The sequence below is a fragment of the Bacillus rossius genome, chromosome 2 (genome assembly GCF_032445375.1).
Source record: "Bacillus rossius redtenbacheri isolate Brsri chromosome 2, Brsri_v3, whole genome shotgun sequence".
NCBI lineage: Eukaryota > Metazoa > Arthropoda > Insecta > Phasmatodea > Bacillidae > Bacillus > Bacillus rossius.
This window is the reverse complement of record NC_086331.1, coordinates 95036995-95049903: the sequence shown is the minus strand read 5'-3', so window position 1 is coordinate 95049903 and position 12909 is coordinate 95036995. Positions and strand designations below refer to the sequence as shown.

The 12909-nt window shown below is 35.0% G+C and overlaps 1 protein-coding gene across 4 annotated transcripts in view; it reads left to right on the top strand.

Moving 5' to 3' along the window:
* The first annotated feature begins 4732 nt into the window (after positions 1–4732).
* LOC134529484 (cysteine protease ATG4D) overlaps positions 4733–12909 on the top strand; it is a 95029-nt gene continuing 86852 nt past the window's right edge. For 3 of the 4 annotated variants that reach the window (XR_010074610.1, XR_010074611.1, XM_063363618.1), the window contains exon 1: positions 4733–5189. Coding sequence is in view for 2 of the 4 variants with exons in the window: in XM_063363618.1 (XP_063219688.1) it covers positions 5021–5189 (169 nt within the window). In the remaining 2 variants the exon portion in view is untranslated. The remainder of the gene's footprint in view (positions 5190–12909) is intronic. The other variant, XM_063363619.1, reaches the window with a different exon arrangement.

Here is a 12909-nt window from a genome sequence, read left to right as displayed (position 1 = left end):
CAGTTTTATTTTTACACCACCTTTGACTAGTCTTAGTGTTCCCCTTTGGTTTGAAGTCAGCTCTTCTCCATTGGCCACCTTTATCTTTATAGGATTTACAAGAACTTCAATGCTTTCCAAGCATGACTTTAGACTTGACATGATCAGATGGTCTGTACATCCTGAATCTAATATAAAAGTGATTTCACTTATCCTTTCTTCACCTTGAGCTAGAGCAGCTTCTTTTGTTTCTGTGGTGGCAACAAAGGTGACTTCTGTCTCATCGGAGCACAAATATCCTGAGTTATGTTCGCTTCTCCCAATATCACTGTTTCTCTGGTTCCTACCTCGATATCTATTCCCCCGATCATGGAAAACATCACTGTTAAAATGCTTTTCCACCTTGGGACAGTTTGCCACAACATGACGAGTATCTCCACATCTAAAACACTTCCTGAGTGATCTTGATGCAATAAATGATGATTATTTACTCATATCTTCTGCTTGCATTTGGTTCAATTTAATTTCTGCATCAAGTAATCTCGATTTCACGAAATCCATTGTTAATTCGGTTTCCATAGTTTCAAGGACTGTGATGACATTCTCATAATGTTCGGACTAGGTTAGCAACAGATGACAGACTTTGTCATCTTGCTCTAGGGCAGACCCCACCCCCTCAAGATCGCATATCTGATCATTTCCATTCAGGCCCTGGAGTCAGTTTCTCTATCATGCCGGCAAGTCTCCAGGCCCATTTCCTACCAACACAGCATCCTGCCCCCTGCCCCTCTACGACTTGCCATCTGCTGAGCTTCTAGGAACACCGGCCATGTTTAATGACCGATCATAGCCCTGGAGCTTGTGGGCCTTCCAAATGGCAACTCCAGTGTTGCTCCGAGCTACTGCAAGTGCCATCCCTCAGCGAAAATTTGAACTAACATACTAATTAATTACCTTCCTGCTCACCAGAGAGCAACATTCGCTTTGTCTACTCCCTAGTTAGCGCTCATGGCAAGGCTCACACTCTCGTGTTAGTCGCGAGAAGCTTCCCGAAATAGTGCCTCTGTCACTCGTAGGCATGCGCCACTCGCCATTCGACCATCCTTGGTTGCCCCTGCTTGGTATGCTAACAGAGCGACTCCAGCTTAGTTTTTTATTCTTTAGTTGAGGACTCTCCTGGCCTGCCTTGCTGGCCAATCAGAAGGCAGTTTCCCTTTCCCTTAGGCGCCAAGCCCCTAGGGCCAGATGTAATCATACATCCTTTCGATAATCAGGAGAGTCGCAATATCTTCTTGACCGCATTCACATCGTCTCCTACTGCTCGGCCGCGAAATGTGTGGTGATCAACCACTAATATCCGTGATGTAGTTCCGAAGCCTTAGTGAGTGTCTTCCCTGCCAACACTCTTGATGTATTTTAGCTGAATTTAGTTTTGTCTTAAGATCATTATTGAATTTATCGTGGTGCATGTGTTTACTCCTGCAGACCCCATGGAATGTTGTCTGGTCTTCTACCCTATTTGGTAAGTGAAAATCTGCTGTCTAGTGACATTTATCTCCCCTTTTTGGTCTTTTCTTGGCTTTGGTTCTTTTCTGGATGTCTCGATTAACTCGTCCAATATGGCCTTGGGGTCAAACAGCCCTACGATAGGAGTTTCACGGATTGGTTTTCCTGTGCACCTTGCTAAGCTCTTATATTAATCCATGTTAGCAGCTGGTCCTCATGGATCACTCTAAATTAACCCACCGAGTCCCCCACTCCTCTTGGCGGCTTTTCCCTCGGCGGCAGCGTGCAGACGATCAGGAAATTATAATGTAATAGCAGTCCAATCTGTTAAGTCACAGTGTCTGCAGTTTTCAAGGTTTACCATATTTCTATGTGACTCAATACGAACTAATAGACCAAATCAAAATTACAAAAGCTATTGTTATGGACATCTTAATCAAACATAATGTAAATTATTACTATGAATAATGGGCCTACTGTAACAGTCTGTAGCATTGCTGGTGGGACTGCATCCCCAGTTCTTTTGTGTTTTATGTAATTCTCCTTACCCGAACGGGATTTTTCCTTTTTTAGCATAAGTTGTATAGGAAAGTATGTCCTGGGACAAGGGTTAAGTGTGTGGAGCCGGGAGCCGACCGCCATCTTGGATTGTGACATCACGATGGCCATCTTAGATTACCTTGACCTTTGACCTTGCCCTTTGCAGCCCACTTAGACCCGCCATCTTGGATCTGCCATCTTTAAATCGAGCACCCCACTCACTCATGATGAAATTTCCGTCATGGCCACCATATTAATTTTTTTCTGTTCCGCTGGAGGCTTCCATCTTGGATACTGTCAACTTTGTTTCTGCTGTTTGTTCCTAGAGAGCACCAGCATCGCTCTTGATTTTTTGTTCCCCTGGAGGCCGCCATCTTGGATACCGTCGACTTTGTTTCTGCAGTTTATACCTAGAGAGCACTAGTGTCGGTCTGTCTCATTACATATGGTCGATGTTCCATTACCTACCAGAGCTATTATGATCATTATCGATTTATTAATTTGTTTATATGTAAAATACATTGGAAGCACTGTGATTCGAACCTTTGCAGCTCTGATCTCTAGGTTGGAAAACATACGCCTTTGACCGCACGACCATTGAGACAATAAGGTCAATTATGACATGTATGTGAGGTTTTTAAACATGTAGACACTCAGTTGTTGTATTATTTATTTTTAAATTAACATGCAAACAGAAAATAAATACAACATAATTAATTTATGTGTTGTGCACAGTAAATAAACATAAATTACCATTGACTACATATATGTTATGCAATATATTTAATTAAGTATATTTTTAAAGCCCGAAGGTGATAACTGAATAAAATAAATTGGTTGAAGCAAATACTGTTAACACCAAAATATTTACGAACCTATAGGCCTGAATTTGTGTGATTTTTAACTAAAGATAACATCAAAGGGTCTAACCCATACATTAGCATTCATGTTCTACAGTCAACGACCATATTATAGCAGCATAGCTAAAGTAAGTAGAAAACTGGTTAGATGCTTTAGTAATTTTATTAAATCGCGAATATCCTGCTAATGCATCACATAAATTAAAAATCAGACTGAAAACAGCGCACATATAAATATGGCACGTAAATGTTTGAGCATGATAAGCCTACACAAGACAAAAAAAAAAAGACATTCAACAATAATCTTATCTTTTAACCTACAGCTTTACACATTTCATTTATTTTAATTTACTTGAAAAGCAAATATTTATTTTGCAAAATGCACATGTCCGACGCCTGCTCGAAGATACATTAAAGATTGTTTATATACTTTCAGATGTTTGCTTAAGTGCGAAAGTAAACACGAAAAATAATACACTAACATGAAATAAATATAATGTTCAAACTTACAATTTATTCGCCGCATATAAAAATCCAAGCACCAAAACGAAAAATAATACACAAAGACATCAAAGATTTCTAAACATCAGTGACAACAAGAATGATGGAAATTTTAATGTAGTGTCACAGATACATTTCAGAATGAACGACAATTTAATATTGTAAAACGAATCTTGCTGAAATATTACTGAAACTTCATTTATAGACATGAGTACTATGTGTTCAATGTACTACCTGTCAATGTGTCCTCCCTCTATAACGATTAACCGCAAAACACATAATTAGCCATGCAATAAATAAAACATTACGATCCCGATTGTTACATTGCATTTACTTGCGATTACATTAGGTACTCATCTCCTTTTTTTGTTACAATATTCTCACTTTTAACAAACATAGACACGATCTTCAGTGGCTGATATATTACTAAAACATAAAACATTAAACTCCTTAATTCAAAGATGTGTCCAATACAAAAACATTCAGCAATACAGTGTTCATATCCAACACATAGTAATGTTACTGCAATACCCCAAACATGTTACTGAAACATTGTGTGCTGTACGGGAATATAACTGTGAAAAAAAAAAGTTTACCTATATGGAAACAATTCTCAATGTGTATGAAGTAAATAAGTTACTTATCTGCAACATTTGATTTTTTAAAGGTGTATTATATATATATATATAATAATGTTTTAATGAGCATTTTTGTAAATATTAAATGGTCATTTTTTAGAGTAAGTGCTATAAAAAATTATATAAATTTTCTAAATAATACTTTTTGAGTTCCATTCTGTTTGATTTCAAGTACTTTACTAATATCTAGCTCTCTGTTTTGAACAGTGGATAGATACAGCTAGGTTAGCTACATTTAAAATGCTGTAAATTTTTGTAAAAAGCTTGCTAGTTTCAGTTAGCAACATTAAAATACCTTAAAGTTTTTTGGGCATATGTGTTCAAAAATACTGTTTTGGGAGTTTTTTTTTCCACAGATGAGCACCTATTCCAAGAAATTAATGATTTTTCTCATATCTCATGGAATTATTTACGAAATTATGTATTCACATATTTTCTTGAAGAAAATTAAGTATGTTTCATTGTTAAAAGTTGTATGATATTTGTCCTTTTGTTCTCATGTTTAAAGTTAGTTCATTTTTTCAAATTTTTAAGTCAATATTTTTTTTTAGATTGTGAAAAAATGTTTTGATTATGAATACACAGTTTTAATACAAATATATGGACAGCAAATTTATTTCGCGATGAAATCAAGTTTTTAAAAGACGAGAGAAAATCTGTGCTGAGAACGTCCTTTATATTACAAATAAATTTGAATTTTGCGGGTGTTGTACAGGCCGAGCTGCTAGGTTCGCTGCAGTGAGGTTACTCCAGCATTTGCCATGCTAAGGATTTGATTTTCCGATATTGTTATACTACAATATTTTCTTTCATTCTTGTGAACAATAGCTATCCTCTATTCTCTTTGCATTATGTGGAACGTTAAGTGGGATTGTTCAAAATAATGGATTTGACTGCTGTTTACCAACGTAAAGCTGGGTTGCTATGCAAACTAGACTGAAAATGTTCTGTTGTTGAAATGATAGAATATGGCTGAATTATTTTTTTTAATTCGGCATGAACTCTGACGAATTTAATAAAGATTTCTCACATTCATCCGTTGGTAAAGTAAAACCTAATGGAAGGCAACGTAAGGCTTCCTCCCTTCAAAAAGAAGATAACGATAATTTGGAAGAAAGCAAAGTTAAAACTAAGCTGTTATCAATGTGGAATAATGTCAAGTACGGTAAGATGACAGCTCCATCAGGTCTTCGAATGCTCTGTGATGATTACTTTGTTGCATGCATAATTTTTGTTTGTAAAAAAATAATGTAAAAGTCTGGTAGACACACAGAATGATTCAGTTATGGTAACGTAATTAAAATATTTTGGGTAATTGTGCAGTGGGCACAGGGCATGCCGAGGAGAGCAGCTAGGTGGGTAAAGGGGAAGTGAGGATTCGATTATGAGATATATTAATAGCCGGTAATTTTCTAGTTTAAAGGCGCCGATTTAAAGAAAAAAGGCAATCACCCGCTAATGGATTAAATTAGTTCCTTATTTTATTTCTAATATCAGAGCATTATCAGATATTTCCTAGAACTTGTAATTTACATGTTCACATGTAAGTACTAGGCCACCACTAATTACTGGAGTCCAGGTAAATGTTTGATATTTTTTGGTAAAAGAATGGTGTAAAGTTATTGTAAATATTACCTGTAATGTACATGTGATGTTAATTGGTTTTGTGCTTTAATAGCATAGCAGAGACTGTTATCCATTAGAGATGGGCTTGTTGCTGCCCTTCTGTTTACTTAATACTAGCTGCTACATGATCCTGTAGTTTTCTAGAGATCCTCAAGGCCCTACCTTACTACAATAGGTTGATGCTAGGATGTGACACTATGTGCTGCTTCCAATTTTGGGAGCTGATTGGGCGTGACATCACTCTGGCCTGTCGTGACGCTATGAGCTGAGACTCTACAGTCCCAACTGCCAACTTTAATCCTTGGGCCCGTCAGACAGCTGTTAGCGGCCGTCAGCAGGCCAGCAGGGTGCGTGTAATTGGCCACTTAAATGTAACATCACGAATGACGTACGCTAAACCTAATGTTTACAAAGACACAAACTGAGTTTGGGGTTACATAATATAAATACTATGAAATCAAAAAATTTAAATATGCTTAGTCATAAACTTGCACTGGCTGAAGATTTGTTTTTTAATATAAACAAACATTGGCTTTTATGCATGTGTTCATTTAAAATTTTATACTTATATATTTAATATTGGTGGTTTATAAGACTACATATTGAAACATTGAAGCATTGAAACAATCTCATAAATGTATAATATGTGCCTCAATTCGGTAACAGTGGTGCACTGTTATGAAAGCTGCTATTTACAAAACAATCAGGTAAATCTGTATTGTACGGATTAGCGCCAAAAAAAATCGTACAAATATAAAATAACTTTCATTATATGCTCTTTTACGTCCTCTTTTCAAAACCGCCTGCGGAGATTAAAAATTCCAATTACTTTTGGAGATATCGCCGTTCTTATTTTGCAATACAAGCCCTATGTAATCATTCAACAGACGCCATTTTATATTTTGCCGTGTGTGCGTGAATGCCTAAATAACAGAAATTTTCCATTAAGTAAGGTTAGTTACATGATAAATACTTCAAAATAAACGGAAATTAAAAATAATATCAATTAATTTTACTTGTATAGTTTTAAGTATTTATAATGTAACTGACCTAACAAAACGGGACAAAGGTAGATTAGGTCAGGTCAGCTACAGTATAAATACTTTGAAACTGAACGGACATTAAAAATAATAAAAATTAATTTTAATGGTTGTTTAGTTTTAAAGTATTTATAATGTAGCTGACCTGACCTAACAAACCCGGAAAAAGGATGAACAGTAGGAACTCACGTAATTTTCATTTTACGTGATGTAGTCGTTCAACTACGTCGCGAAAAAAAAAAAAAAAAATCATACTTGTAAACAAGCAACAATGGTGAACGCGGGAAGCCTACGATTCACTCATCTTTCTGGACATACCCGAATACTCACGTTGGCAAGCCTTCTTTCAACAGACGAGAGGCAAACGCCCGATCGTGCATCTTCGGTTTTTTTTTTTTGTTTATTGTAAATAAATATGCAACTCATGAAAACTAATGGTCAATTAGGTTATGTTAGCTACATTATAAATACTTCAAAACAATGTGGATGGTTGATTTGGTTAGGATAGCTACATTAAAAATACTGTGAAATCATGTAAACGGTTTCCTAGCGCTGGATAGCTACATATTAAAAAGTTATTTGCTAAGCAACCATAAAATGATTTTACAGTTTTTTTAATGTAGCTATACTTACCTAATATAACCAACCATCCACAGTGTTTTAAAGTATTTTTAATTACTTCTTGCTAATTTTAAGAAAAGAAGGCTTGCCAAAGTGAGTATTCGGGTATGTCCAGAAGGATGTGTGAATCGTAGGCTTCCCGCTCAACGCCGCATGAGTGCACATCATGAAAATTAAAAAATTCCATATCTCCTAAAGTATTTGGAATTTCTGATCTCCGCCGGGTTTAATGAAAAGAGGAAGTTAAAGAGCACAGAATAAAGGTATTTTCGGATTTTTAAAAATGTTTTTTAAAAAAATCGCCAAAAAATGAATGTTAAAAAATTCGATATATCCAAAAGTAATTGGAATTTTTTATCTCCGCAGGCGGTTCTGAAAAGAGGACGTAAGATAGCATATAATGAAAGTTATTTCATATTTGTACGATTTTTTTTGGCGCTAATCCGTACAATACAGATTTACCAACAATCAAAATATTCATTAGATAATTTGGGAAATTGAAAATAGACTATGTTTATTGAATATTAAAAGCTCATGATATAGAATAGTGTGAGATCATAGTGAAAGTGTGCATAGTGTTCTCAAATTGCGGTTTTCTACCTTTAATTTGTTATTTATTGGGACAAAGCTTGTAAATAAAAATGATCACCCTGCCACCTATATTAGGACGTGGAATAGGCTCACAGTCTAAGCACCGGCATCTATGGACCGGCACTACACTGGAAGTATCACATTAACCGCTGGCACCATCCTATTGTAACAGGGCCTTTAGTATTACAGTGTAGCTGAGGCTGTTTTTATAAAAGACAGGGATGTTTAATGAAAGTACATTAAGGGCAGGGCCAAGACTGTTTTCAGCCCTAATCTGTTTTACACCTTAATTGTGCCTAATTAGGGTGGAAAACAGTCTTGGCTCTGGCCCTGTTTTCAGCCATAATCTGTTTTCCACCCCATTTGTGCCTAATTAGGGTGTAAAACAGTCTTGGCTTTGGCTATAACATAATTACTTTAAACATCCTTGTCTTTAAGAAAACAGACTTGACTACCCTGTATTCCTAAGGATCTCCGGTAAACCATAGGATCATGTTGCAGCTAGCATCAAGTAAACAGTAGGGCGGCAACAATAATCAGGCCAATGTCTCGTTGAATGCAGTCTCAGCTACGCTATTAAAGCACAAAACGAAGTTATGTCACTTAGTACATTTACATTACAGGTAATGTTTACAATAATATTACACCATCTTTTAATCGTAAAATATAATTTTTAGCATGTGGTTGTAATAGTATTAAAAATTTACCAGGACTCAACTATGGCGGCGGCTGCAATGCTGCACAGGCAGACTTAAAATTGTTAATTACATGTGAAGTTCTTGAAAACATCTGAATGCACCTCAATATTATAATTAGAAATAAAATAGGGAACTAAATAAATCTATTTTTGGGTATTTGCCTTTTTTTTAGTGTGGCACACTGGAACTAGACTCACCTAATAGTCCAACAGAGCTGATGAAGAAAATGGTGTAGTAGAGCCTAGTGCAGGGTGTTTTTTTTTTTGGGGGGGGGGGGGGGAGAGAGATCTTTGGCTAGAAGTAGTGAAGGGGAACTCCAGGATAGTTTGTAAGGGGAGAAGGAAGGGGTAAAAACTTTATGGGGGAAGGAATGTCTTGGCTGAGGAGTGTGTGATGGCAAGGAGCAATTCAGACGAAGAGTGAGAGGATATTAGGGTGGCTGCTTGCCACTGGGAATGTGCCCAATCACAGCAGTCTTCTTCAGATGAATTGAAATTAATTAAAAAAAGGGTAAATATGTAGAGTCGCGGTATATGTGAAAAAAAATGCTAAAAATCCGAAATTACATTTATTCTATGCTCTTTCACTTCTCTTTTCAAATCAACCAGCGGAGATAAGAAATTCCAAATACTTTAGGAGATATAGAATTTTTTAATTTTCATCACAATACCTGCGTATTCATGCTGCAATTACCATTGTTTCTTGTTTACGAGTATCTATTATGTTTCTTATTGGACAATGTTGTCACGTGACAGTTCCGTGATTGGCCAGTGTTCAAATGAACCAATACGTGATTATTCATTTATTTATTTATGTTCCGTCGGAGGTATCGCGACGTAGGTGAACGACTACATAATTTCCTTCTAATGGCAAAGGAAATGTACCCGCCTCCAACTTAGGTGGGCTTTTAACGTTTCTAATTTTAAAGTCTTATTTTTTATTTGGATATTGTTGCGCAAGTAATAAGTAACAAAAAAAATTTACGTGAGTTGTTAATGTTCATCATTTGTCCGGGTTTGTTAGGTCAGGTCAGTTACATTATAAATACTTTAAAACTAAAGAACCATTTAAATTAAATCATATTATTTTTAATGTACGCTTAGTTTGAAAGTATTCATAATGTAACTGACCTGACCTAATGGACCATTTTAGTTCCTACTGATCATCCTTTGTCAGGGTTTGTTTGGTCAGGTCAGTTACATTATAAATATTTTAAAACTAAACAGCCATTAAAATTAATTCACATTATTTTTTATGTCCGCTTAGTTTGAAAGTATTAATAATGGGCCATTCCATGCGAAACTGGACAAATCTTCAAAAAATTAAAAATTATTGTATAGCACTTTTTGTGGTTTGTTTAGGATACTTAAGTATTGTATTTAACATTTTTGTTACAGAAGTAACAATTGTTTGTTTTTAGGTTATTATATTAAAACGTTAAAGGAAACCATGTACACAGAGAGAAAATTTTTGTAGAGATATGTTAAGTTGGCATGCTTAAATCTTCCATCCAAAAAGGTTGTTTGTAACATTCACTAGGTAGTGTTTACAGTGCTAACCTTGCAGTAAAGAAACATCAACATATCCATCCTGTAGGTAAGTTAATCTGTCATGAATTTGGTTATTTAGTAACTGTATACATATCTGTCACACCCGTAACAAAAATTTGATAAAAGTTGACATGCTTGGCCAAATAAAGAACTGAACATGTTTTCATTATGTGAATGAAAGGTTATATATGACAATGTTTAATGTGACCATCCCTTTACTGGCTATATTTTGATTAATTAAGTAAAGATTAATATTAAAAAGTGTCACACCCGTAACACAAATATAAAATTTTATTTTATTTTAAGGTATTAAAGCATGCTTTTAAGAGTAAATCATTTTAGAATGTGTCAGGACTACAGGTAACAATTAGATTTGTTTTATTAGCCATGTATAGTAGCTGTGAATTTTAAGTTTGCATGTATATTTATTATTACTTTTTACAGATGAAGGTACAGGACAGCAAAGAACATGTACGTAAGTGGAGAGAGAGATTGAAAGCTAATCCAGATAAATGAAAGGAGCACCTAAGTAAAGAACAAGAGCGAGATAAGACAAGACGAAAGAAAAATATGGATATCTTGTGTAGGCCTAATAACAGAAGACAATTTAAATTAAAACGTTTGAAGGATTCGGAACGCCAGAGGAAGCACAGGAAGGAGTTGAAAGAGAAAAAAAGATACAATTTATTTAATTTATGTTTCTTCTTAGATGATTGATTTTGGGCTCATTGGGGAGTGGCATTTTTTTTGCATTTTTTTTCATGGCAAAGGGGCAGTGGATGGTGTAGGAGGAATGGTCAAATATAAAGTGTGGAATGAGGTGAAGTCCCGCCATAGGATGGTTTATTAATGCGAAAGAGTTTTTCAATTGTGCTTCGGAAATCATTTCAGGAATAAAATGCATTTTTGTAAACATGGAAGAAAATCACAAATTCAAAGGGATGCTAATGGACCGATGGAACAATGCAAATGCTGTACCTGGACTTCAGTCAAAACATTGAACAACAAGTTCTGTCTCTTAGTGAGCCGCACATCTTTCTCCACGTTAGAGAAATGCAGCATGACGAAGGAAAAAGTATCATACAATGACATTTATGCAGAAACTGAATCAAGTGATTTCAGTGACGATGAACCCATCCTTTCAGTTTCAACAAATCATCTCAAACCAGGACAATGTGTTTTAGTAGAATATGAGGGAAAGAAGAGAACATACAAATTTGTAGGGATGTGCCAAAGTAAGCCTGATGGTGAGGAAGTTGAGGTACTCTTTTTAAAACTTCATGATAAAGACAATAAAAGAATATTCAAAATTAATGAAAAAGACAAGTTTTTTGTTTTTATCAAACAAATTTTGAAGTATCTTCCAGAACCAGTATTGAAGGTAGTCGGTAACAGAGTGTACTATGAATTTCAAAAGGATATTGACGTCATTTAACCGTAACATGTTTGTTAAGATGCAAATCTGGAGTGAAATTTAAAAAAATTGTTTAAGTCTTAGCCTATACTAGTGTGAGATAATGTAGTTTCTTAAAATCCTGTATAAAGTTAGAGTTTGACTTTTTCTTGTATACATTTTACACCATACTAAAATAGGCTAGAAGTGTTTTGCATTAAAAATTGTTGTAAATTTGTTACATAGTATTATGTACAATGTTTAATATAAGAAGTTGGTATGACGTAAGTGATTTAGTGTAATTCAAATCTGTCTACAAAAGTGACAGCCATGTTGATGTACAGTCTCACACCTGTAACAGATGATGTCACACCCGTAACATATGATGTCACACCCGTAACGACACAATATAATTTATTGTAAAAAGAAAGGAACATCTTCATACAAATTGGCACAGGAATAATTATCTACGTTCATTTCATTGGCCATATATGGTTAGATTTGGAAAAAGTCCTTTCAGATTTCACAGAGAATTCAACATAAACATGTAATTTTGTACTGTGGTGTCCAAAATATGTCACACCCGTAACATAAATACAGATGCTTGTAAAAAAAAATTGTATAAATTTTTTTAACAAATGAAAATGCAGTAAATTAGCCCATTAACTGCAGTGTTTGTGCATATATGCCTGGAACACATTTAGTTATATATAATACATACAAATATTGTTTTTTCTTGAAAAATATCATTCAAATGTCACACCCGTGTGCATGGAATGGCCCTAATGTAACTGACCTGACCTAATGGACCATTTTAATTATTACGCATTCACGAACACACTGCATAATAACAAAAATGGCGTCGTTCAAATGGTTGTACAGGTGTTGTATTGCTAATTTAAAAAATTCGATATCTCCTAAAGTATTTGGAATTTCTTATCTCCGCCAGTTGATTTGAAAAGAGGAAGTGAAAGAGCATAGAATAAAAGTATTTTCGGATTTTTAGCATTTTTTTTCGCATATACCGCTACTCTACATATTTTCCAAAAAAAGTTAAACACCATAAAATGTATTTATTCAGTTCCTTGTTTTATTTCTAGTTCTGTGGATTTGTGTCAATATTTCAAGAACTTGAAATGTAATATATGTTTTAACATTCGCTTGTGCAGTAACACGGGTGCGGTTATGCTTGAGTCCCTACTGTGCTTGCAAACAGTTTGTCTCAGTAATACCAGGGACTTTATTTATTTATTTATTTATTTATTTATTATTAGAACCTGTCGCTACATGACAGGTATCAAGTTACGTAGCAAAATACTTGCAGTTTTTCAAAGTTATTTGAAAAGATCAATTGGGTCATTTCATG